Source organism: Pseudophryne corroboree, chromosome 4 (genome assembly GCF_028390025.1).
Source record: "Pseudophryne corroboree isolate aPseCor3 chromosome 4, aPseCor3.hap2, whole genome shotgun sequence".
Lineage (NCBI taxonomy): Eukaryota > Metazoa > Chordata > Amphibia > Anura > Myobatrachidae > Pseudophryne > Pseudophryne corroboree.
In genome coordinates, this window is record NC_086447.1 from 621,550,123 (window position 1) to 621,577,458 (window position 27,336).

The 27,336-nt window shown below is 45.5% G+C and overlaps 1 protein-coding gene across 1 annotated transcript in view; it reads right to left on the reverse strand.

The window, feature by feature from the left end:
* Nucleotides 1-27,336, reverse strand: part of NOX3 (NADPH oxidase 3) — a 396,056-nt gene that overhangs the window by 122,753 nt on the left and 245,967 nt on the right. The window contains exons 8-9 of the mRNA XM_063919364.1: nt 22,927-23,019; nt 22,570-22,823 (exon numbers count right to left, since the gene is read on the reverse strand). Coding sequence (XP_063775434.1) covers nt 22,570-22,823; nt 22,927-23,019 — 347 coding nt within the window. The remainder of the gene's footprint in view (nt 1-22,569; nt 22,824-22,926; nt 23,020-27,336) is intronic.

The window sequence follows — 27,336 nt, forward strand, 5'->3', positions numbered from 1 at the left end:
TTTAAAGAACCCATCATATTAGCGACAGGGTCTGCCACACGACTGTGACTGAAATGACTGGTTGGTTTGGGCCCCCACCAAAAAAGAAGCAATTAATCTCTCCTTGCACAAACTGGCTCTACAGAGGCAAGATGTCCACCTCATCATTATCCTCCGATTCCTCACCCCTTTCACTGTGTACATCCCCCTCCTCACAGATTATTAATTCGTCCCCACTGGAATCCACCATCTCAGGTCCCTGTGTACTTTCTGGAGGCAAGTGCTGGTGAATGTCTCCACGGAGGAATTGATTATAATAAATGTTGATGAACATCATCTTCTCCACATTTTCTGGAAGTAACCTCATACGCCGATTGCTGACAAGGTGAGCGGCTGCACTAAACACTCTTTCGGAGTACACACTGGAGGGTGGGCAACTTAGGTAAAATACAGCCAGTTTGTGCAAGGGCCTCCAAATTGCCTCTTTTTCCTGCCAGTATACGTACGGACTGTCTGACGTGCCTACTTGGATGCGGTCACTCATATAATCCTCCACCATTCTTTCAATGGTGACAGAATCATATGCAGTGACAGTAGACGACATGTCAGTAATCGTTGCCAGGTCCTTCAGTCCGGACCAGATGTCAGCACTCGCTCCAGACTGCCCTGCATCACCACCAGCGGGTGGGCTCGGAATTCTTAGCCTTTTCCTCGCACCCCCAGTTGCGGGAGAATGTGTAGGAGGAGCTGTTGACGGGTCACGTTCCGCTTGACTTGACAATTTTCTCACCAGCAGGTCTTCGAACCTCTGCAGACTTGTGTCTGCCGGAAAGAGAGATACAACGTAGGTTTTAAATCTAGGATCGAGCACGGTGGCCAAAATGTAGTGCTCTGATTTCAACAGATTGACCACCCGTGAATCCTGGTTAAGCGAATTAAGGGCTCCATCCACAAGTCCCACATGCCTAGCGTAATCGCTCTGTTTTAGCTCCTCCTTCAATGTCTCCAGCTTCTTATGCAAAAGCCTGATGAGGGGAATGACCTGACTCAGGCTGGCAGTGTCTGAACTGACTTCACGTGTGGCAAGTTCAAAGGGTTGCAAAACCTTGCACAAAGTTGAAATCATTCTCCACTGTGCTTGAGCCAGGTGCATTCCCCCTCCTTTGCCTATATCGTGGGCAGATGTATAGGCTTGAATGGCCTTTTGCTGCTCGTCCATCCTCTGAAGCATATAGAGGGTTGAATTACACCTCGTTACGACCTCTTGCTTCAGATGATGGCAGGGCAGGTTCAGGACTGTTTGGTGGTGCTCCAGTCTTCGGCACGCGGTTGCTGAATGCCGAAAGTGGCCCGCAATTCTTTGGGCCACCGACAGCATCTCTTGCATGCCCCTGTCGTTTTTTAAATAATTCTGCACCACCAAATTCAATGTATGTGCAAAACATGGGACGTGCTGGAATTTGCCCAGATGTAATGCACGCACAATATTGCTGGCGTTGTCCGATGTCACTAATCCCCAGTAGAGTCCAATTGGGGTAAGCCATTCTGCGATGATGTTCCTCAGTTTCCATAAGAGGTTGTCAGCTGTGTGCCTCTTCTGGAAAGCGGTGATACAAAGCATAGCCTGCCTAGGAACGAGTTGCCATTTGCGAGATGCTGCTACTGGTGCCGCCGCTGCTGTTCTTGCTGCGGAAGGCAATACATCTACCCACTGGGCTGTCACAGTCATATAGTCCTGAGTCTGCCCTGCTCCACTTGTCCACATGTCTGTGGTCAAGTGGACATTGGGTACAACTGCATTTTTTAGGACACTGGTGACTCTTTTTCTGACGTCTGTGTACATTTTCGATATCGCCTCCCTAGAGAAATGGAACCTAGATGGTATTTGGTACCGGGGACACAGTACCTCAATCAAGTCTCTAGTTGCCTCTGAATTAACGGTGGATACCGAACCACGTTTCTCACCTTCCAGGCTGACAAGACCTGAGTTATCCGCTTTGAAGCAGGATGACTGCTGTGATATTTCATCTTCCTCGCAAAGGACTGTTGGACAGTCAATTGCTTACTGGAAGTAGTACAAGTGGTCTTCCGACTTCCCCTCTGGGATGCCGATCGACTCCCAGCAGCAACAACAGCAGTGCCAGCAGCAGTAGGCGTTACACTCAAGGATGCATTGGAGGAATCCCAGGCAGGAGAGGACTCGTCAGACTTGCCAGTGACATGGCCTGCAGGACTATTGGCTTTCCTGTGTAAGGTGGAAATTGACACTGAGGGAGTTGGTGGTGTGGTTTGCAGGAGCTTGGTTACAAGAGGAAGGGATTTAGTGGTCAGTGGACTGCTTCCGCTGTCATCCAAAGTTTTTGAACTTGTCACTGACTTCTGATGAATGCGGACCAGGTGACATATAAGGGTGGATGTTCCTAGGTGGTTAACGTCCTTAACCCTACTTATTACAGCTTGACAAAGGCAACACACGGCTTGACACCTGTTGTCCGCATTTCTGTTAAAATAATTCCACACCGAAGAGGTGATTTTTTTTTTGTAATTTGACCAGGCATATCAATGGCCATATTCGTCCCACGGACAACAGGTGTCTCCCCGGGTGCCTGACTTAAACAAACCACCTCACTATCAGAATCCTCCTTGTCAATTTCCTCCCCAGCGCTAGCAACACCCATATCCTCATCCTGGTGTACTTCAACAGTGACATCTTCAATTTGACTATCAGGAACTGGACTGCGGGTGCTCCTTCCAGCACTTGCAGGGGGCGTGCAAATGTTGGAAGGCGCAAGCTCTTCCCGTTCAGTGTTGGGAAGGTCAGGCATCGCAACTGACACAATTGGACTCTACTTGGGGATTTGTGATTTAGAAGAACGCACAGTTCTTTGCTGTGCTTTTGCCAGCTTAAGTCTTTTCATTTTTCTAGCGAGAGGATGAGTGCTTCCATCCTCATGTGAATCTGAACCACTAGCCATGAACATAGGCCAGGGCCTCAGCCGTTCCTTGCCACTCCGTGTCATAAATGGCATATTGGCAAGTTTACGCTTCTCATCAGAAGCTTTCAATTTTGATTTTTGGGTAATTTTACTGAACTTTTGTTTTTTGGATTTTACATGCTCTCTACTATGACATTGGGTATCGGCCTTGGCAGACAACGTTGATGGCATTTCATCGTCTCGGCCATGACTAGGGGCAGCAGCTTCAGCACGAGGTGGAAGTGGATCTTGATCTTTCCCTATTTTAACCTCCACATTTTTGTTCTCCATTTTTTAATGTGTGGAATTATATGCCAGTATCAATAGCAATGGCCTACTACTATATATACTGCGCACAACTGAAATGCACCACAGGTATGGATGGATAGTATACTTGACGACACAGAGATACGTAGAGCAGTGGCCTTCCGTACCGTACTGCTATATATACTGGTGGTCACTGTCAGCAAAACTCTGCACTGTACTCCTCCTATATAATATACTGGTGGTCCCCAGTGCCCACAATAAAGCAGTGTGAGCACAGATATATGCAGCACACTGAGCACAGATATGGAGTGTTTTTCAGGCAGACAATGTATACTGGTGGTCACTGTCAACAAAACTCTTCACTGTACTCCTCCTATATAATACAGCTGCTTCCCAGTCCCCACAATTAAGCAGTGTGAGCACAGATATATGCAGCACACTGAGCACAGATATGGAGTGTTTTTCAGGTAGACAACGTATACTGGTGGTCACTGGTCAGCAAAACTCTGCACTGTACTCCTCCTATATAATATACTGGTGGTCCCCAGTGCCCACAATAAAGCAGTGTGAGCAGAGATATATGCAGCACACTGAGCACAGATATGGAGTGTTTTTCAAGCAGACAACGTATACTGGTGGTCACTGTCAGCAAAACTCTGCACTGTACCCCTCCTATATAATACAGCTGCTCCCCAGTCCCCACAATTAAGCAGTGTGAGCACAGATATATGCAGCACACTGAGCACAGATATGGAGTGTTTTTCAGGCAGACAACGTATACTGGTGGTCACTGGTCAACAAAACTCTGCACTGTACTCCTCCTATATAATACTGCTGGTCCCCAGTGCCCACAATAAAGCAGTGTGAGCACAGATATATGCAGCACACTGAGCACAGATATGGAGTGTTTTTCAGGCAGACAACGTATACTGGTGGTCACTGGTCAGCAAAACTCTGCACTGTACTCCTCCTATATAATACAACTGCTCCCCAGTCCCCACAATTAAGCAGTGTGAGCATAGATATATGGAGCACACTGAGCTAAGATATGGAGTGTTTTTCAGGCAGACAACGTATACTGGTGGTCACTGGTCAGCAAAACTCTGCACTGTACTCCTCCTATATAATACAGCTGCTCCTCAGTCCCCACAATTAAGCAGTGTGAGCACAGATATATGCAGCACACTGAGCACAGATATGGAGTGTTTTTCAGGCAGACAACGTATACTGGTGGTCACTGTCAGCAAAACTCTGCACTGTACTCCTCCTATATATAATACAGCTGCTCCCCAGTCCCCACAATTAAGGAATAAGCACAACTATTTTTGCATCAAGATTAATAAACGGAGAGGACGCCAGCCACGTCCTCTCCCTAACATTTCCAATGCACGAGTGAAAATGGCGGCGACGTGCGGCTGCTTATATAGAATCCGAATCTCGCGAGAATCCGACAGCGGGATGATGACGTTCGGGCGGTCTCGGGTTAACCGAGCCATACGGGAGAATCCGAGTATGCCTCTGACCCGTGTACAATGGGTGAAGTTCGGGGGGGTTCGGTTTCGGAGGAACCGAACCCGCTCATCACTAATTATCACTACACATTGGGTTACACTAAGATACACTCCCAGAGGGCGGTGGCCTAGCGTGTGCACTGCTGATAAAAGCAGCTAGTGAGCGATCAACTCGGAATGAGGGCCATAGCCCTGTACCGACATCTGGGAGTTGGCTGTACAATATATATTGCACAAGTGGGTTGCAGCATCAGTAACATGTGTATATCTGTGACCGTACCTACTCACAACGCAAAGCATGCCCTGTCATTAACCTCACAGTTGTTTCAAATAAAGGGACAGGATTACTTATTATTACTTATTCAGTATAAAGCAGTGACGTGCGGTGAGGTAAATGGCTGGGGAGGCACTGGCAAGTATCAGAGCCAGATTTACACACACATATATGAACCTGATAGAGGAGCATGTCAGGGAGGGCAGTCAGCATCCCTTTTTTACACATTACGGAAGACAGTGTCAACCTTTTACACATTACGGCAGACAGCGTCCCCTTTATACACATTACGGCAGACAGCTTCCCCATTTTTACACATTGCGGCAGACAGAGTCCCCTTTTTTACACATAACGGCAGACAGCGTCCCCTTATTACACATTACGGCAGACAGCGTCCCCTTATTACACATTGCTGCAGACAGCGTCCCCTTATTACACATTACGGCAGACAGTCCCTTTTTTTCCACATTGTGGCAGAGACCCATTTTTGACGCATAAAAAAAATTCCTGAGATCATGTGCTGTTAGCAGAGATAACAACCTGATCTCAGGCACTGAAGCCTCGGCTGCTGGGGGAGATAAGAGAGAGATGCTTTGAGAGATGCCTCTTCTGGCATGGGCCCTCATTCCGAGTCGTTCGCTCGTTCTTTTTTTTCGCATCGCAGTGAAAATCAGCTTAGAGCGCATGCGCAATGTTCGCACTGCGACTGCGCTAAGTAATTCTGCTATGAAGAAAGGATTTTTACTCACGGCTTTTTGTTCGCACCGGCGAACGTAGTGTGATTGACAGGAAATGGGTGTTACTGGGCGGAAACACGGCGTTTTATGGGCGTGTGGCTGAAAACGCTACCGTTTCCGGAAAAAACGCAGGAGTGGCCGGAGAAACGGGGGAGTGTCTGGGCGAACGCTGGGAGTGTTTGTGACGTCAAACCAGGAACGACAAGCACTGAACTGATCGCACAGGCAGAGTAAGTCTGGAGCTACTCTAAAACTGCTAAGTTTTTTTTGTTCGCAATATTGCGTAAACTTCGTTCGCACTTTTAAGATGCTAAGATACACTCCCAGTAGGCGTAGACTAAGCGTGTGTAACTCTGCTAAATTCGCCTTGCGACCGATCAACTCGGAATGAGGGCCATTGTTTTCAATGCAGAGTTACAGCCTGGCGTGCGGCTCCACTCCCTTTCTCCCCCTTTCCCAGTTCACTCGATCAGTATGAGATCAGGCAGTAGGGAGAGGAAGATCTTACCCTGGCCACGTTCCTGCAGTACAGTTGTACACCTCTCCAGCCCAAGCCAGTGGGAGTGCTTGTGAACAGCACCAGTCAGGGGAGGAAGCTGTTGCATTGCATCATGGGGGGAAGGGGCGTGCCTTGAGACCAGTGGTGCAAGTAGAACAAATGTGTTACAGGTACTGTGTGCGCGCGCCTAAGGCGCGCGCCCCAAAAATGAATGTCGCCAAATCCCATATGGGGCATGGCCAATGAAAATGTGGGCGTGATACACATATGGGGGAGGGGCAGATACACATATGACCCCCACAGTGCCAGATACACGTTGCCCCACAGTGCCAGATACATGAATGCCCCACAGTGCCAGATACACGAATGCCCCACAGTGCCAGATACACGAATGCCCCACAGTGCCAGATACACGAATGCCCCACAGTGCCAGATACACGTTGCCCCACAGTGCCAGATACACAAATGCCCCACAGTGCCAGATACATGAATGCCCCACAGTGCCAGATACACAAATGCCCCACAGTGCCAGATACACGGATGCCCCCCACAGTGCCAGATATACATTGCCCCCCACAGTGCCAGATATACATTGCCCCCCACAGTGCCAGGTATACATTGCCCCCCACAGTGCCACTCACCGCTGCTGCTGTTGTGTTGTCTCCCGTGTGTGAGGGGAGGAGAGCGCAGCCTGCGACTCTCCTTCCCCGCAGTCTCCGGCGGGTGAGTTCAATATTCAGTGCCGATCCGTGAGCCAATCAAAGCTCCGCAAGCTCTGATTGGCTCACGGGCGGCGCTGATTTGAACGAAGACACTGAGGGCAGGAGAGGTGCAGGCTGCGTTCTCCTCCCCTCACATCAGCGGTAGCGAGCGGCGGCCCATCGGTGTGGGTACGGCGTACCCATGGCGAAATTCTTAAGGGTACGCCGTACCCACCCGTACCCGCATACTTGCACCGCTGCTTGAGACCCTCTCAAACCACGAATGTCAGAGCTTGTTTTCAATGCAGAGTTACAGCCTGGCGTGCGGCTCCGCCCCCAGCTCCGCCCCCTAGCTCCAAACAGTTTCTGGTTACCAGGGGGAGGCAGAGCTATTGCTGCCTCTCCGCTGTTCCTATGAACGAGCAGTGAGTGCAGCAATTTCATGCTGCAATGGAAGCAGCTGATATTTACACTGATCTGTATTATAACATAGATCAGTGGAAAAATCAGCTGTTTTCATTGCAGTTAGACAGGTGTGGCTCTGCCTCCCCTGCCTCCCCTGACTGCACGTCCTTGGTATAAAGAGATTCTTCAGTATTAAGTGCCCTAACTTCCATAGGCAGCAGTGTGCTATTATCTGAGACAGCACCATTCTGCTCCTCACTGTTTTATACCAGATACCATTAATACTTTCAACACCAGAAACTGTGGAGATACTCAGCAAACTCCTGGGAATAATATTGGGTGATATTGTCTCTCTCTACATTTGATGTGCACTGACAAAAGCCTGGCCTGGGAAGATTTAAACTATTCACTTTAATGTTATTCATATATATTGTGGGACTCATTGCTCGTAAAGTTATTACTACTGAGAAACATATTACTTGCAACTGATTTACATTATTATTATTATTGGGTGTTTGTTATTGTAAAACCATTCTAACTTAGCATAAGGGCTATTTATATTCATGCCATAGCTATAGCGTGTAAAATCTTGTGCAAGTTGACCCACTTAAAAAAATGAGAGAGGTCTGTAATTTCCATCATAGGTACACTTCAACTGGGAGAGACAGAATCTGAAAAAAGAAAATCGGAAATCACATTGTATGATTTTTAAAAATGTATTTGTATATTCTTGCGGAAAATAAATATTTGGATAATCAGCAAGTTTAACTCAATACTTTGTAATATAACCTCGGTTGGCAGAGGTCAAACGTTTCCTGTAGTTCTTGACCAAGTTTGCACACACTGTAGCAGGTATTTTGGCCCACTCTTCCATGCAGATCTTCTGTAGATCTGTCATGTTTTGGGTATGTCACCGGGCAACACGGACTTTCAACTCCCTTCACAGATTTTCTATTGGGTTGAGATCTGGAGACTGGCTAGGCCACTCCAGGACCTTGAAATGCTTCTTACGGAGGCACTCCTTAGTTGCCTGGGCGGTGTGTTTGGGGTCATTGTCATGCTGGAAGACCCAGCCACATTCCATCTTCAATGCTCTTACTGAAGGAAGGAGGTTTTTGCCCAAAATCTCACGACACATGGCCCCATTCATCCTCTCCTTAATATGGATCAGTTGTCCTGTCCCCTTTGCAGAAGAACAGCCCCAAAGCATGATGTTTCCACCCCCATGCTTCACAGTGGGTATGGTGTTCTTGGGATGACATTCATCATTCTTCTCCCTCCAAACACGGTGAGTGGAGTTTACACCAAAAAGTTTGATTTTGCTCTCATCTGACCACATTACATTCTCCCAATCCTCCTCTGGATCATCCAGATGGTCACTGGCAAACTTTAGATGGGCCTGGACATGTGCTGGCTTAAGGAGGGGGACCTTTCGGGCGCTGCAGGATTTCAATCCATGACGATGAAGTGTGTTACTAATGGTAACCTTTGTGACTGTGGTCCCAGCTCTCTTGAGGTCATTTACCAGGTCACCCCGTGCAGTTCTGGGCTGTTTCCTCACCGTTCTCATGATCATTGATACCCCACGAGGTGAGATCTTGCATGGAGCCCCAGGTCGAGGAAGATAGTCAGTGATCTTGTATTTCTTCCATTTTTTAATAATTGCGCCAACAGTTGATCTATTCTCACCAAGCTGCTTGCCGATTGTCGAGTAGCTCATCCCAGCCTTGTGCAGCTCTACAATTTTGTCTTTGGTGTCCTTAGACAGCTCTCTGGTCTTGGCCATGGTGGAGAGGTAGCAGTCTGAGTGTTTGAGGGTGTGGAAAGGTGTCTTTTATATACAGATAACCAGTTCAAACAGGTGTCATTAATACAGGTATCGAGTGGAGGATAGAAGAGGTTCTTAAAGAAGAAGTAACAGGTCTGTGAGAGGCAGAAATCTTTCTGCTTGCTAGGTGTCCTAATATTTATTTTCCACAAGAATATACAAGCAAATTGTTTAAAAATCATACAATGTGAGTTCCTGTTTTTTGTTTTTTTTTCAGATTCTGTCTCTCACAGCTGAAGTGTACCTATGATGGAAATTACAGACCTCTCTCATCTTTGTAAGTGGGTCAACTTGCACAATCGGTGGCTGTCCAAATACTTTTTGCCCCACTATATATTAGTGATGAGCGGTTTCGGATCCTCGGGATCCGAACCCGCCCGAACTTCACCTTTTTTTTCACGGGTCCGAGAAACTCGGATCCTCCCGCCTTGCTCAGTTAACCCGAGCGTGCCCGAACGTCATCATCCCACAGTCGGATTCTCGCGAGATTCATATTCTATATAAGGAGCTGCACGTCGCTGCCATTTTTCACTCGTGCATTGGAGATGATTGTGAGAGGACGTGGCTGGCGTCCTCTCAGTTTCTATGTTCAGTGGGCTGCAAATTGTGATGTAAATATCTGTGCTCAGTGTGCTGCAAATATCTGTGCTCAGTGTGCTGCAAGTGCAAATATCTACGTTCTCTGCCTGAAAAACGCTCCATATCTGACTGTGCTCAGTGTGCTGCAAATATCTGTGCTCAGTGTGCTAATTGCTTTATTGTGGGGACTGGGGACCAGCAGTATTATATAGTAGGAGGACAGTGCAGAGTTTTGCTGACCAGTGACCAGTGACCACCAGTATTATACATTCTCTGCCTGAAAAACGCTCCATATCTGTGCTGCATTGTAGTATATAGTAGGAGGACAGTGCAGAATTTTGCTGACCACCAGTATAACTATATATATAGCAGTACGGTACAGTAGTCCACTGCTCTACCTACCTCTGTGTCGTCAAGTATACTATCCATCCATACCTGTGGTGCATTTCAGTTTGGCACAGTTTGCTGACCACCAGTATATACTATATAGCAGTATGGTACAGAAGGCCACTGCGCAACCTACCTCTGTGTCGTCAAGTATACTATCCATCCATACCTTTGGTGCATTTCAGTTTTGCACAGTTAGCTGACCACCAGTATATACTATATAGCAGTACGGTACAGAAGGCCACTGCTCTACCTACCTCTGTGTCGTCAAGTATACTATCCATCCATACCTGTGGGGCATTTCAGTTTTGCACAGTTTGCTGTCCACCAGTATATAATATATAGCAGTACGGTACAGTAGGCCACTGCTCTACCTACCTCTGTGTCGTCAAGTATACTATCTATCCATACCTGTGGGGCATTTCAGTTTTGCACAGTTTGCTGACCACCAGTATATAATATATAGCAGTACGGTACAGTAGGCCACTGCTCTACCTACCTCTGTGTCGTCAAGTATACTATCCATCCATACCTGTGGTGCATTTCAGTTTTGCACAGTTTGCTGTCCACCAGTATATAATATATAGCAGTACGGTACAGTAGGCCACTGCTCTACCTTCCTCTGTGTCGTCAAGTATACTATCCATCCATACCTGTGGTGCATTTCAGCTTTGCACAGTTTGCTGACCACCGGTATATACACTATATAGCAGTACGGTACAGTAGGGCACTGCTCTACCTACCTCTGTGTCGTCAAGTATACTATCCATCCATACCTGTTGTGCATTTCAGTTTTGCACAGTTTTTAGAATTAAAAAAAAACAACTCCCCTAAGTTGACTTGTTTAAACGATAGTGCCCAAATGGACAATCGGATCCAAATTTGGATTGCACCTCCAGTGAGTAGAATTTAATAAACTGCAAAAATGGTCCTGTCACTTTTTACTGCATCTAATATGGGTGCTCCTCGGGAAACGACAAAAAACCTGGATTAATATTTGTTTTCATTAAGACATCTCAAATATATCTCTTAAAAATTTGGTAAATCTATACACTCAATTATATTTACAACCCTGAAAATCAGAAACTCATGTGCGAATAACGGGTAGAACATTTAGTGTTTAAATAATTTATAGTTCAGAGGCTTGATAATTAAATTTACTCATCTGTAACTCAGTATTTTGTATATGCTTCATTTAATCCCAGATTCACTGAGTCATTGTTTAATGCTAGTATTACCCCTGATATATATCTGGGGGCACTCAAAGCTAGATTGTCAAAATAAAGTGCAACCGGAAAGTATTCACAGCGCTTCACTTTTTCCACATTTTGTTATGTTACAGCCTTATTCCAATCTGGAATAAATTAATTTTTCCCCAAAAAATTCTACACACAATACCCCATAATGATAATGTGAGAAAATATTTTTGAGATTTTTACAAATGTATTAAAAATAAAAAAAACTAAGAAATCACATGTACATAAGTATTCACAGCCTTTGCTCAATACTTTGTTGATGCACCTTTGACAGCAGTTACAGCCTCAAGTCTTTTTGAATAAGATGCCACAAGCTTGGCACACCTATATTTGGGCATTTTCACCCACTCCTCTTTGCAGCACCTCTTAAGCTCCATCAAGTTAGATGGGAAGCGTCGGTGCAGAGCCATTTTCAGATCTCTCCAGAGATGTTCAATCAGATTCAAGTCTGGGCTCTGGCTGGGCCACTCAAGGACATTCACAGAGTTGTCCTGAAGCTACTCCTTTGATATCTTGGCTGTGTGCTTAGGGTTGTTGTCCTGCTGAAAAGTGAACCGTCGCCCCAGTGTGAGGTCAAGAGCGCTCTTGAGCAGGTTTTCATCCAGGATGTCTCTGTACATTGCTGCATCCATCTTTCCCTCTATCCTGACTAGTCTCCCAGTTCCTGCCGCTGACAAACATCCCCACAGCATGATGCTGCCACCATCATGCTTCACTGTAGGGATGGTATTGGCCTGGTGATGAGCGGTGCCTGGTTTACTCCAAACATGATGCCTGGAATTCATGTCAAAGAGTTCAATCTTTGTCTCATCAGACCAGAAAATTTTGTTTCTCATGGTCTGAGAGTCCTTCAGGTGCATTTTGGCAAACTTCAGGCAGGCTGCCATGTGCTTTTTACTAAGGAGTGGCTTCCATCTGGCCACTCTACCATACAGGCCTGATTGGTGGATTGCTGCAGAGATGGTTGACCTTCTGGAAGGTTCTCCACTCTCCACAGAGGAATGCTGTAACTCTGACATAGTGACCATCGGGCTCTTGGTCACCGACCTGACTATGGCCCTTCTCCTCCGATTACTCAGTTTAGACGGCTGGCCAACTCTAGGAAGAGACCTGGTGGTTCTGCTCCTCTTCCATTTATGGATGATGGAGGCCACTTTTTCTCATTCGAACCTTCAAAGCAGCAGATATTTTTCTGTACCCTTCCTCAGATTTGTGCCTCGAGAATATCCTGTCTCAGAGGTCTACAGACAATTCCTTTGACTTCAAGCTTGGTTTGTGCTCAGACATGCACTGTCAATTGTGGGACCTTATATAGACAGGTGTGTGCCTTTCCAAACCATGTCCAATTAACTTAATTTACCATAGGCATCTCCGTCAGCATGCCCAGACAGAGACGCTCAGAATGGGAAGACGCACACTCCTGGCATGACTAGGTGGACGGATCGCCTAGTCACGCCGGGAGTGCCTGTTTGCAATGGAGCCGCCTGAGATGAGCATGACTCCATCTGGATATATTTATCATGTGGTAAGCATCTCGGCATCTCGGCACTTGGGATGGCAGTGGTCATGAGACCGATGCCGAAATATTAACACCACTTGAAATACCATCTCCAAAACACCGATCACCAGCATCCTAAACATAAATATTGGAGTGACTGACTGTTATGGTTAGGCACTAAAGGGGGGGAGGGGTTAGTGGTAGACACTGACCCATGAGTCTTCTCCCCGGGCATACCCCTAGCTGCCACTCCCCGAATCTTAACCCTAGTTAACACCTCAGTTGGGTTATGGAACAGGTAAAATAATTTCCCTGTCCCGTGTTGGCATTTTCATTGTCGGGATGCCAGTTTCGGTCATGTGACCGCTGGGTGGTATATCACACACACACACACACACACACACACACACACACACACACACACACACACACACACATATATATATTTATGGTAAATACCAAAATCTTCTGAACCATAAGGACTAGTGACTTGACATTTTGGCAGTAGCTTGCTTTTGTGACATAGGCACCCACTAAGAAGGGATTTTTCAAAATTCCATCCACAGAGGGGTTAAAATGGGTGATATAATTCTGCCCTCACAGAGGACAGCTAAGACAGTCCACCCAGCCAGGGCTATAAAGAATTTATGGTGCCGGCGTTACCAAGTCACGGAGGGGGGAGGACACAATGATCTGTTCCTGGACTTCCTTGCATTGGCAATTGCAGAGCACTTCATTATTCAAATAGGGGAGCCAAATCAACTGCCACCCCTAAACAGTTTCAAACATTGCTGGCTGTGGCTCCCCTATTTGAATAGTTAACTGCTCTAAAACTGCCACTGGCAAGGTAGTGCAGCCTTATGGTTCAGGAGATTTTATGATGAGTCAGTGGTATTTGCCTTTTATCTAGATAGATTTCAGATATAAGTACTTAACCAACCTATTTAAAGTCAGGAGAGGATAGTGTCTCAATTATCTTACGTTAACCTGTCATTTGAACTAAACATTGCCGGACCTCTCAGAGAGGAAAGGAGAGATAGATATTTTGACTTAAATGCATTAAGGGAAAGCTTGATAGTAAGCAATTGCTTATATGCTGTGTAAAGGGTACCCACAGCTCTCCCAGTGACCTTAAGTGGTGTGTGAAAATCTTTACCTTTTTACCTCAAAGGAGAATCCGTAAGCAGAGTGAGAAGCTAAGCAAGGAGACCTAAGGCTCTTTAGAATGGAGTCAGCCTATCCATGCAAACCTTACATATTTATAATACAGGTGGCAGAGCTTGGCCTGTCATCCCAACATTTACAGCACTGAGCAGGGCAGTATCAGAGGTGGGACGGGGCAGAGAAGATGGAAGAATATTCTATTCAGCACCACCCTTTTGACAGCATCAATCTGGGGAAGGCCTACTCAGAGGTGTGGCCTAACAAAAAATGGCAGTGGCGAGCGGAGCTTGTCCTGTTGAAAGTCTAATTAGTTTACCAGGAAGTCCTTAGAAAATTAATGTTATATGCATGGAAATACATGAAATCCCATAGCAAAGTATGGGTATTCAGCTAGTATAAATATATAGTATAAATATATAGTATATATATATATATATATATATATTTATATTAGCGAAAAATACTGCGGCACTCAGGGTCTTATAAAGATGCTGTGTATGGGTCAAAAATCACATCAGGATAGCACCAATGTTTTGGGGAGTTCAACCCCTTTGTCAAGGTGTGAATGAGAAAAGGAAAATGGAAAGTACTCACCCATAAGTAGAGAGAAGCCCGCCAAACCACGTGTGTAGCGTCTCCCGAGCCTCCGTTCCCGTCACTGAGTGGTGCAGAACGATGACAGGTGATGACGCCAGCGCTACATCGAGGCCGGCCCGTTGCCAGGCAAACCGCAGCCAGCGTCACAAGGGCAGATGCAGGGGAGCTGCAAGGGAGAAAGAGTGTGTCAGAATGGGCTACATTAAAACAGCACGTAACAGCCTGTAAGATACTTAATAAAGTTTAAAGTGCAGAGCAAGAGTAACCTATACTCTAAGTCTGCACTAAATGGAAATCTTTAACCCCACCGTGACCAGCGCCTATAGGAAAGGGATGCAAAAGCTTAATGAAGTATGCAGTGCAGGGCAAGGGTTACCCATACTAAAAGACTGTAACTAATGAAAAAACTTTAACCCCACCATGACCAGCGCCTATAAACAGGGGATGCAAATATAAAGGAGGCAGGGGGCATGCATAGAAAGGAGCATCAATGGAATGCATAGGATAGTGACAGAACCACCACTACTAGTGAAAAAATCAGAAATGCACAATAGTCTAACCTGCAACAAAACTCAGTATGGGATACCCTGTGCTGGGTCAACAGGACCTATCACCTGGTAGGATGTCGACCCAAGTGGGCCCCGGGCCGTAACCCCCTCACTTGGGGGGTGCGGACCTGTGTCATCAGTAAACTTCGGAATAAGGACAGGCAGTTCTGTAATACACTATCCAAAAATGCTCCAGGCGATTCTTTCATTGAGACCTGCCGGGTAAATGGTATTGAGTTCGTAAATCCACGTTGCTTCTTTTCGGAGCAATCGACCATCCCGGTCTCCTGCCCATAGACTTTTGGGGACCTGATCGATAATAATGTGCTTAAGGTCCTTCAAAGTTTGCTTGGCCTCCTGGAAATGCCGGGCTACTGGTTGGTCAGATAGAGCACCGGCAATAGCGGCCTTTATGGCAGAGCGATGCAGTGCCATAAGCTCACGTAAGGTCCTTATCGTCTTGCCCACATAGCACAAGCCACAAGGGCAAGTGATAAGATAGATGATGTGGGTTGAAGTGCAGGATACTATATGACGGATAGAGATCTTCCTTTCGGTTGACGGTAGAGTGAATACTGACCCTGTAATCATGTGGCTGCACTTAGTGCAGCCCAGGCACCGATAGCAGCCTGGTTTCTTTGACAGAAAAGATCCATTCCCTTGTGATGTTAAAGATTTAGAGATGTTCGTAATGTCAGTATGGACCACCATGTCCTTGATATTACGGCCCCGCCTAAAGCACATCATTGGAGTTTTGTGCTTAAAAGGGAAACTAGGGTCCGTTGAAATAATGGGCCACAGAGCTGTTGGCCCTGTTCAAGACCGGGCTTGAGGTGTCAAAGGTGGTGGTCCAGGTAATTCTGCTGTCAGAAGATCTGGCTGAAGGACGCAGCAACTTGTCTCGTGGCAAAAGTAGGACCTCTCTCTTGATAAGGTCAAGTGCCATCTTCTCATTACCTCTGGCCATAAATTTGGAGACCATATCATCCAATTCTTTCTCAACCTTCTCCAGTTGACTGCTGATCCGGGCTGCCCTAATCATCTGGGACCTTGGTAGGCTCTGTTTCAGAGAACGAGGATGATGACTGTTTGCTCGCAGAAGGGTGTTTTTATCTGTCAGTTTGTTATAAATGCTAGTTTGCAGCAGCCCTGCACTGATGGTCACTAACACATCCAGATAATTGATAGAGGAAGATGACCACTGGAATGTAATTGTAATAGGGGAAGGCCTAGAGTTGATGGAGTCCAGCAAGAGTTTTAGCGACAGCTCCCCTCCGGTCCAGATGATAAATATATCATCGATATATCTGGTGAAGAGGGCAATTGATTGAATAACTGTTGGATCCTGGAAGAACATGGATGTCTCCTCTTTCAGCATGTAGACATTGACGTAGGAAGGGGCCACGTTAGTCCCCATGGCGCAGCCGGTTTTCTGCTGGTTTAACTGTCCGTCAAAGATGAAATAATTCCTAGTTAATGTTAACTCCAACAGGGACAAAAAAAATTCAATGTCTACCGCTGTCATGTTCTCCTCATGAAAAACTTACCTCATTGCCTCCAGACCATCCATGTGCGGGATGCTTGTATACAAGCTACAGATATCTATTGTACACAAAATCGCCCCCTCCGGGACGGCCCCAGATGATTCTAGTAGGATGAGGAAAGAAGTGGTGTCCTTTAGACATCTGGATTGCTTATGGACCAAAGGTTGAAGAATGCAATCTAAAAATTGCGATACTGGTTTATACAAGGACTGACGGGCAGAAATGATGGGACGCCCAGGTGGCTTTACTAAATCCTTGTGGATTTTAGGTACCGTAAAGAAAATTGGGACAACAGGGAAGTCCTTTATGAGGGCCTTGAATACCTTATCAGAAATAAGCAACTGAGGTCCAAACAGGGCTGGCGTCGCCGTAGAGAGAACAGATCAGGACATGGGGTTTCATCCAACAGCGACAGCGAATTCGCAGTAGCGGATTTGGATGGCTCTCAGGACACGCCGTCCATCCCTTTAGGGGCAGCGACCACATCAACCGTCTCAATGAAAGAATCGCCTGGAGCATTTTTGGATAGTGTATTACAGGACTGCCTGTCCCTATTCCAAAGTTTACTGTTGACACAGGTCCGTACCCCCCAAGTGAGGGGATTATGGCCCGGGGTCCACTTGGGTTGACAGCCTACCAGGTGATAGGTCCTGTTGACCCAGCACAGGGTATCCCATACTGAGTTTTGTTGCAGGTTAGACTATTGTGCATTTCTGATTTTTTCACTAGTAGTGGTGGTTCTGTCACTATCCTATGCATTCCATTGGTGCTCCTTTCTATGCATGCCCCCTGCCTCCTTTATATTTGCATCCCCTGTTTATAGGCGCTGGTCATGGTGGGGTTAAAGTGTTTTCATTAGTTACAGTCTTTTTTATGGGTTACCCTTGCCCTGCACTGCATACTTCATTAAGCTTTTGCATCCCTTGCCTATAGGCTCTGGTCACGGTGGGGTTAAAGATTTCCATTTAGTGCAGTCTTACAGTATAGGTTACTCTTGCTCTGCACTTTAAACTTTATTAAGTATCTTACAGGCTGTTACGTGCTGTTTTAATATAGCCGTTTTGACACACTCTTTCTCCCTTGCAGCTCCCCTGCCTCTGCCCTTGTGATGCTGGTTGCGGGTTGCCTGGCAATGGGCCGGGCTCAATGTAGCGCTGGTGTCATCACCTGTCATTATTCTGCACCACTCAGCGACAGGGACGGAGCTCGGGAGACGCTACACACGTGGTTTGGCGGGCTTCTCTCTACTTATGGGTGAGTACTTTCCATGTTCCTTTTCTCATTCACACCTTGACAAAGGGGTTGAACTCCCCAAAACATTGGTGCTATCCTGATGTGATTTTTGACCCATACACAGCATCTTTATAAGACCCTGAGTGCCGCAGTATTTTTTGCTATTGTTGATTGTTCTTCTAAAGGCACCGGGGCACGGATTTCACCAAGGGAGTGCCGGGCTATGTGATCCCTTATATATATATATATATATATATCTATATATCACACACACACACACATTTAAAGACCACATTCATGCACTTAACTGGAGAGCTCGTTGTTATTCAGTTATGGTACCCTTTATTAAATAAGGCATTTACAATACTTTGACATACCAGTATTCAAACCCATAACCTGTTTCATTCCTTTCAAACACCCTACTAATTGAGCTATTTGATAATACATGAAAGCTATGAGACTTCTAACTGTATGAAGCTATTTGTGCTTTGTAAAAAAATTATCAGCATTGCAACTGAGCAGTTCTATGTAGTGTGTAGCCACACATCCAACTTCTTGCAGCTGCAAAGCTGATAATGTTTTCACAAAGTACAAGTTAAGCTTAAAATAGTTATTAATCTCTAGCTTTCTATGCAAAGGCAGATACTGTAGCTCAATGAATAGAGTCTGACTACAATGCCACAGGCAATGAGTTCGAATCCCGGGTATGTCAGCATCTTAAGAAAATACTTTTTTCTGAACCGTTTGCCCGTGTGGCGCAGTGCAGCCCGTCCACTACAAATACCAAAGTAAAAATCACCAATTTTACAAAAGTAGCATACAGTTCAAAAGAAAAGGGTGGTATCTGTCTATGTACAGGGTGCAAAGATTATTGATTAAATAGTATACATCCCTTTTGTTATTGAGGAAACGACATGTCCTTCGTATTGGCAACTTAGGGATTTCTCTGATTAGTTCTTCCTCCTCTCGTGGAACCATACGGTGTCCCCGGTGTTCATAAAAAACAAAATCAAAGGAGAGATGTGTAGGACAATTTTTTCACCAATTTGATTATTTCCACAACTCAGGCAAATAAAAGGGCGTACCCCACTCACACAGAGACAAGTGAGTGGAAACCCATAAAGGTATCTTTCAAATAGATAAATCAATCAATCTCTTCAAAGTATTGGAGCCTAGATCTTGAAAGCGTACCCAAAACTCACAGTGGTGAAATGATGATAAATCATATAAAGGTATCTTTTACGAACTTTGAATCTGTCAGATGCGTACCCCAACTTACACAATTTGTAGTTGGAACATATACATAAAGGTATCTTTCGGATTTTCTATCATCAAAAGAATGCGTACCACAACTCACTGAATATGTAGATATTCGACTCCTATCATGGTATCTTTATCCGCGATCACAAGAAGTTTATTCAACACAGGATACACGATAAAAAAACAGGAACAGATTCCTCTTTGTTTGATTAAAACAGAGGATTTATTTTCCAAGTACATCCAAAAAAACAGAATATTTATTCTTCATAAAAATATAACAGGCAGCAGAATAAAAATAGCAGGATAAAAAATGGATCCAATTCTGATCGTCCAAAACTACTCACAGTACCATTTGTTCATGGGTTTCCACTCACTTGTCTCTGTGTGAGTGGGGTACGCCCTTTTATTTGCCTGAGTTGTGGAAATAATCAAATTGGTGAAAAAATTGTCCTACACATCTCTCCTTTGATTTTGTTTTTTATGAACACCGGGGACACCGTATGGTTCCACGAGAGGAGGAAGAACTAATCAGAGAAATCCCTAAGTTGCCAATACGAAGGACATGTCGTTTCCTCAATAACAAAATGGATGTATTCTATTTAATCAATAATCTTTGCGCCCTGTACATAGACAGATACCACCCTTTTCTTTTGAAATGTCAGCATCTTGTGACTGAAGAATACAGAGTTCACAAGTTAGGTAGTTAAGTGTCCCCTACTTTGCAGCACTATGGGAGTAATTCAGACTTGATCGTAGCAGCAAATTTGTTAGCAGTTGGACAAAACCATGGTGGTCATTCAGACCTAATCGCTCGCTAGCATTTTTTGCAGTGCTGAGATCAGGTCAGAACTGCGCATGCGTATGCACCACAATGCACAGGCGCATTGCACATGTACAAAGCGGATCGTTGCTGTGCAATGGGTTTTACGAAGAATCCATTCGCACAGTTGATCGCAAGGAGATTGACAGGAAGAGGGCGTTTCTGGGTGGCAACTGATCATTTTCAGGTAGTGGTTGGAAAAAGGCAGGCGTGTCCAAGCGTTTGCAAGGCGGGTGTCTGATGTCAATTCCGGCACCGGACAGGCTGAAGTGATCGCAGTGGCTGAGTAAGTTCTGGGCAACTCAGAAACAAAGTTTTTTTGTACCGCTTGGCTGCACATGCGATCTCACATTGCACAGCTAAAATACACTTCCCGGTGGGCTGCGACTATGCGAACACAGGACTGCAAAAGCCAGCTAGCGAGCAATCAGGTCTTAATGACCCACCATGCTTACTGCAAGGGGGGGCAGATATAACATGTGCAGAGAGAGTTAGATTTGGGTGGGGTGTGTTCAAACTGAAATCTAAATTGCAGTGTAAAAATAAAGCAGCCAGTATTTACTCTGCACAGAAACAAAATAAACCACCCAAATCTAACTCTATCTGCAAATGTTATATCTGCCACACCTGCAGTGCACATTGTTTTGTCCAACTGCTAACAAATTTGCTGCTACGATCAGGTCTGAAAAACCCCATATGTGAGGTGGCACACTCCACACACACCTAGTTATGACCCTGTAAATCCCATATTGTTTAACTAAATTCTTAAATACTCATCAGTTCATCCTTGTACTTTTTGCCCCAGCTTTCTGTGGCTTCTACAGTCTTGTACAATCTCAAAATCATCAATAACCTCAAACTGAAAACAAGTCCCACCCATTAACTGGTACCATGCTAACCTAACCAGTTGGGAGCTGCTTTATGCTTCTCCTTTCATTGGGACTATGCAGTGGTGCAGACAGCTGTAAATCTACCTACCTGGAAACCCTGCTGCCCTGATAGAAAAAATATTTATATATAGAGAGAGATAGCTATCTCTCTGTCTTGTTAGCAGCAGCTGCTGTGCATGCTCGGCAGCTCTTGTAACAGAGAGCTGTCATTGGCAAAGCTCAGTGAAAAATTACATGTTCGGAGAGGAGCTGATACACATGCCCAGCCACAGCAGCTCCTCTCATGGAGCTGTGAGCATTTCACAGGTACCACCACAAGTCATTTTCTTGCACAGGAAGACAGTGAACTTCCCTCTATTAATGCAGATAAGCAGCATTGCACAATTGGAGCATACTTACCTACAGTTTGAGTCTCTTCTCAAGGAGAATCCTGGAGAGGAGTTGCTGCTGGCCACTTTTGGGGGAGAGGCTCTCTAGTCATAAGGCTTTTCCCTTTGCTGCAGTAAAAAGCAATGACTCACTGATCTGGAATTAAGAGGCAGGGCTAAATGATTTGAATTTAGCTCTGCCCTGCCATACAGCGTTGAGATTCCTGATATTATTTCCCCACCCTGTCCTTTTTACTGGCAAACTGGTGTGAAGTGAAAGATCCGGCCAACCTTCTGGCGGTGCAGGGGAGTACCCAATCTGGAGTCTCCGTCAACTTCTGAGAGAGTAGGCAAGTTTGAATAGGAGTGAAGCATTATGTTTACAGATATCACTTTTTTCCCGGTATATCACACATTATCAATCAGTCATAAGATCCCAGTTAGCATAGGTGGATTTTAAAATTGAGTATGTCCCATAAATTATACATTGGTTACTTTTAATTAAGATATTCTCTGACAATTCCATACCCTTGTCCCATGTGTGCCTCAGCACCCAACACTCTCTGTATATGTACACAAATGCTAATCTCTCTTCCCTTTGTATGTCCTTTTGTATTCTCACTCACCTCATCTGTTTCCATATCACCTCCTTCTGTATATGTATTTCTGTAATTTTCATACTCCCTTTTTGTGCTTTTTTCTCCTCTTAGCCCATCAATACCACAGGTGCAGACTTAAAGCAACTTCCAGCTCCCTAGAACCCCCTTCCTGTAGCACTCTCTACAGTAGCACTCTCCTGATATCAGCATCTGCGCTGGTGTAAGTTGAACTTATTTAAAAATAAATATTTAAAACATTTATTCAGTAAAAAAAATGTATTAAAGAATGAAAATTATTTTACATTTACTTAATCTGCTGCTATCATCTTGAAATGGCAATAACAGGAGGAACAGTGTAAGGAGGAGAATGCAACAGAATCGGTAGAAAGGAGGCTGTCGATATGAGCAAGGCAAAGATTCGGTCAGTAATATGATCATTATAAAGCAGTAATTGGGGATATAATTAGTGAATAGGAGGTTGGTATAATATATAACTGAGGAATAATTATTTTGGTGTCAGTATAAAAGGAGATTATAGATATGATCAATGCAAGAACAACTAACCCACACAGTAAAATCTGACTACATACCACTGTACCCCACATACTACTGAATTAGTTTAATCAGCAATTGTGAGAAAAACATCAAACCTTGGCAACTGCCACGGCTCCAAACACAGATTTTTGTTTGCCCCACATTCTTCAAGTAGTCTTTTTGTCCAGTCTCCAACAGCCCTCACATGGACACTGAAGAATGACTCTTCTGGAGCTGAAGTTAGTGTAAATGGATGCCACTCTAGGTGTGATACAGCAGGACACTGAAGGAAAATATACTGGCCTGGCTCCATTGCAAAACCACGTTTCTTCATTTGAATTTCTAGAACTTCAGATGAATGAGAAACAACCTAAACAAAAAGATTTTCAATCAAAAGATGGAGTAATGGAGTAATGGATGGATAAATGGATGGATGGATGGATGGATGGATGGATGGACGGACGGACGGTTACCTTTGTGATGACAACTTGCTGTTTAGATCTCCAAAAACGAATTACCCTTTCACAAGCATATAACAGCAAAGGACAAACAACCCATTTCCAAGTCTGTAAAGATATACAATTTGCAGAATATATAAATGTAAGATGAATAAAGTTGCTTATTAAAGTTAATTTATTATATTATATGATTTGGGCATAATAATAATAAACACAAAAAACAAATACAACAGTATGCAAATATTGTATTCATTTTGTGACATCATCATTACTAAGGTCATTATCATTTATCAGATTCAATGTCAGAATAAAAGTATATGATCTGTGTATAGAGAGTATGAGAAGTTCTTAATACATCATAGCACACAGCAGTTTGAGTAGATTGGTCAACAGACAAATTGATTTGACAAGTAATGAAGTCAGTCAATTTTTCTTAATGTTAATATCTAAATCTATACATATAAATGTGAAAGCCTCACTCACTCACTCACTCACTCGTCACACATACCCCTTTCACATCGCAATGCCGCGTCCCACCTGGGAATTGGAAACGGGTCCTTCCTGGGTGGAACCCAGCTGGACCCTTACACACTGCCGCCTCAACCCGGCAACATGCTGGGTTGGGTTGCTATCGCGTGCGGGGGCAGAGCCTCCATTGGGGCTGGTGCGGAGGTGGTGCTGGGAGATGAGCCTCTCCCTATGTAGTGAATGGGCCCCGGGTCACATCGACCCGGCAACCCATTCACACTGCACCTGACTAGGTATTTAACCCAGGAATGACACTGCTTTATTCCTGGGTTGAATTCCCGACAACCCGGGAATTCATCCATGGCCCCATTCACACCTCACAACGACCCGTGTCGACCCGGCAATATACCCAGTCGATACCGGGTTATTTTTGCAGTGTGAAAGGGTATACTGTAATACTCTTACTTCCCGATATGTTAGGAAGCTAAAATTTAACATAGGTATTCCTCAGGTGGGAAATACTACGTAGTTAGAACTTTTTAGAAACCTCAACAAAGGGATTGCAAAGGGGTTTGGCATAATGACGTCATCACTGATGCGTGTCTTGTGTTGCATGAACGATAACACCCAAACGGACAATCGGATCAAAATTTGGATTGCACCTCCAGTGTGTAGAATTTAATAGAGTACAATAATGGTCCTGTCACTTTTTACCGTATGCAGGGGTACATTTACTAAGCTGTGATAAGAGCGGAGAAGTGAGCCAGTGGATATATTTTCCAATCAACCAATCAGCAGCTCTGCATCATTTTATAGTATGCAAATTATATCTGTTACAATGCTGATTGGTTGCCATGGGCAACTTCTCCACTGGCTCACTTCTCCGCTCTTATCACTGGTTAGTAAATGTACCCCTGATTACAGGTGCATCTCGGTTAACACCAAGAACCATGGATTACTATTTACTAGAGAAGTGCACCAGAAACTTCTCGGGTTTTGGTGTTGGTTTTGGATCTGTATTTTTTTGGGGAAAAAATAAATAAAAACAGCTAAAATCACAGAATTTGTTTTTTTTTTTGTTCCTACAGTATCATTAACCTCAATAACATTCATTTCCATTCAATTTTGACCACCTCACTGCTCACAATATTGTTCACCAACATAGGCCAAAGCCTGGCTGGCTAAACTAAGCAACAGAGCAGCGGCACAAACACACAGAGGTAATTTACAAATTAGTACTATATTAGCATTAACCAATCAAACCAACTCATAAGTACTATCAATAGAAAACAATCCAACACAGAAATTCCCTGTGACTCGTGTATACAACATTATTGCTCTAAAGTAGTTCCCAAACAGCAAAGAAAAAACTTCAGAAACCCTGTGTAAATAAGCAACAGCAGACACCGATGCCCCCTACACAAGTGCACATGTCCCCAGCACATGCCTATTCTCAGTGCCCAGTCTGTACCTCCCTCCTGGGGGCCTGGCACTCTGTGCGTATGTAAAGCCCCGATCAATCAGCCTTTTTGTTGTGTAGCTCCACAATCACAAAAAACAGCATTCCGTACCTGCGTAGTACAGTGTGGAATACTTTGGGACATACAGCTAAATATTTACCAGGTTACAGTGCTGGTCGGAATACAGTGCGGGCCAGACACAGTGTGGGTAACAGTGCAGAGTGGATACAGCAAAGCATGTCAGATACAATGCAGGTTACAGTGTGGGTCAGTTACAGTGCAGGTGGATACAGGGCAGGTCGGAAAAAGTGTAGGTGGAATTCATTGCGGGTTGTATGTAGTGCAGATAGCATACAGTATGGGTTGGATACAGTGCAGGTCAGATATAGTGTGGGTTGGATACAGTGTGGGTCGGATAAAGTGTGGGTCGGATACAGTGCAGGTTACAGTGCGGGTTGGATACAGTGCAGGTCGGAGTGTGGTTTGGATATAGTGTGCATTGTCTACAGTGCAAGGTTGGATACAGTGTGAGATACAGTGCAGGTCAGAGTGCGGGTTGGATATAGTGCGCGTAGGCTACAGTACAAGGTTGGATACAGTGTGAGATACAGTGCAGGTCAGAGTGCGGGTTGGATATAGTGCGCGTAGGCTACAGTGCAAGGTTGGATACAGTGTGAGATACAGTGCAGGTCAGAGTGCGGGTTGGATATAGTGCGCGTAGGCTACAGTGCAAGGTTGGATACAGTGTGAGATACAGTGCAGGTCGGAGTGTGGTTTGGATATAGTGTGCATTGTCTACAGTGCAAGGTTGGATACAGTGTGAGATACAGTGCAGGTCAGAGTGCGGGTTGGATATAGTGCGCGTAGGCTACAGTGCAAGGTTGGATACAGTGCGGGATACAGTTTCGGGATGGATACAGGGGGTCATTCAGACCTGATCGCATGCTAGGTTTTTTCGCTGTGCTGCAATCAGGTCAGAACTGCGCAAGTGCGTCATATGGCTACAAAGCAGATCGTTAATGTGCGATAGCTTTTTCGAAGAATCCATTCCCACGGCCGATCGCAAGAAGATTCACAGGAAGCAGGCGTTTCTAGGTGTCTACTGACCGTTTTCTGGAAGTGGTAGGAAAAACGCAGGCGTGTCCAAGCGTTTGCTGGGTCGGTGTCTGATGTCAATTCCGGTCCTGAACAGGCTGAAGTGATTGCAGTGGCTGAGTAAGTCCTGAGCTACTCAGAAACTGCACAAACTCTTTTTGTACCACTCGGCTGCATATGCAATCGTAGCCCTGTAGGCAGTGATTATCTGATCGCAGCGCTGCAAAAAAATAGCTAGCGAGCGATCAGGTCTGAATTATGCCCACAGCGCAGGTCAGAATGTGGGTAGGATACAGTGTGGGTTGGATACAGTGTAGGCTACAGTGCAGGTTGCAAACAGTGCGTGTCTCACACAGGGAGGGATGGCTACAGTGTAAGGTCAGATACAGTACAGTGTGCATCGGATACAGTGCGAGATACAGTGCAGGTCAGATACAGTACAGGTCGCATATACATTGTGAGTTGTATATATTGTGGGTCAGATAAAGAGGGAGCCGGATAAAGTGCAGGTTACAATGCAGGTCAAATACAGTATGGGTCGGATACAGTGTGGGTTGGATACAGCGCAGGTCAAATACAATGCAGGTCGGATACAGTGCGGGTTTTAGTGCAGGTTAAATACAATGTGGATCGGATACAGTGTGGGACAGATACAGCACAGGTTACAGTGTAGGTCAGATACAGTACAGGTTAGCTACACCAATAGTGCACTTACTGTGACCGAGGGTCCTTAGTGCGGGGTTGTCAGCAGTGTCATCAGTGTGGTGGTGCCAGCAGTGTCAACAGTGCAGGGGTGTCCTTAGAGGGGTAGTGTCAGCAGTGCAGAGGTGTCAGCGGTGTCCTCAGTGCAGTAGTATCGACAGTGCTGGGGTGCCAGCGGTGTCCTCAGTGTGGTGGTGCCGGCAGTGCAGGGGTGCCAGCGGTATCCTTAGTGCAGTGGTGCCAGCAATGCCGGTAGTGCAGGGGTGTCAGTGGTGTCCTCAGTGTGGTGGTGCCGGGACTGTCAGCAGTACAGGGGTGCCAGCGTTGTCCTCAGTGCAGTAGTGTCGGCAGTGCAGTGATTCCAGTGGTGTCCTCAGTGCGGTGGTGCCGGCAGTGCAGGGCAGGCAGCGGTGTCCTCAGTGCGGTGGTGCCGGCAGTGTCGTCAGTGCAGGGGTGCCAGCGGTGTCCTCTGTGGGGTTGTGCCGGCAGTGTCAGCAGTGCAGGGGTGTCAGTGTTGTTGTCAGTGCGATGGTGCCGGGAGTGTCGGCAGTTCGCGGGTGCCAGCGGTGTCCTCAGTGCAGTGGTGTCAGCCGTGCCGGCAGTGCAGGGATGCCAGCGGTGTCTTCAGTGTGGTGGTGCCAGCAGTGTTGGCAGTGCAGGTGTGCCGGCAGTGTCGGCAATGCGGGAGTGCCGTAGGTGT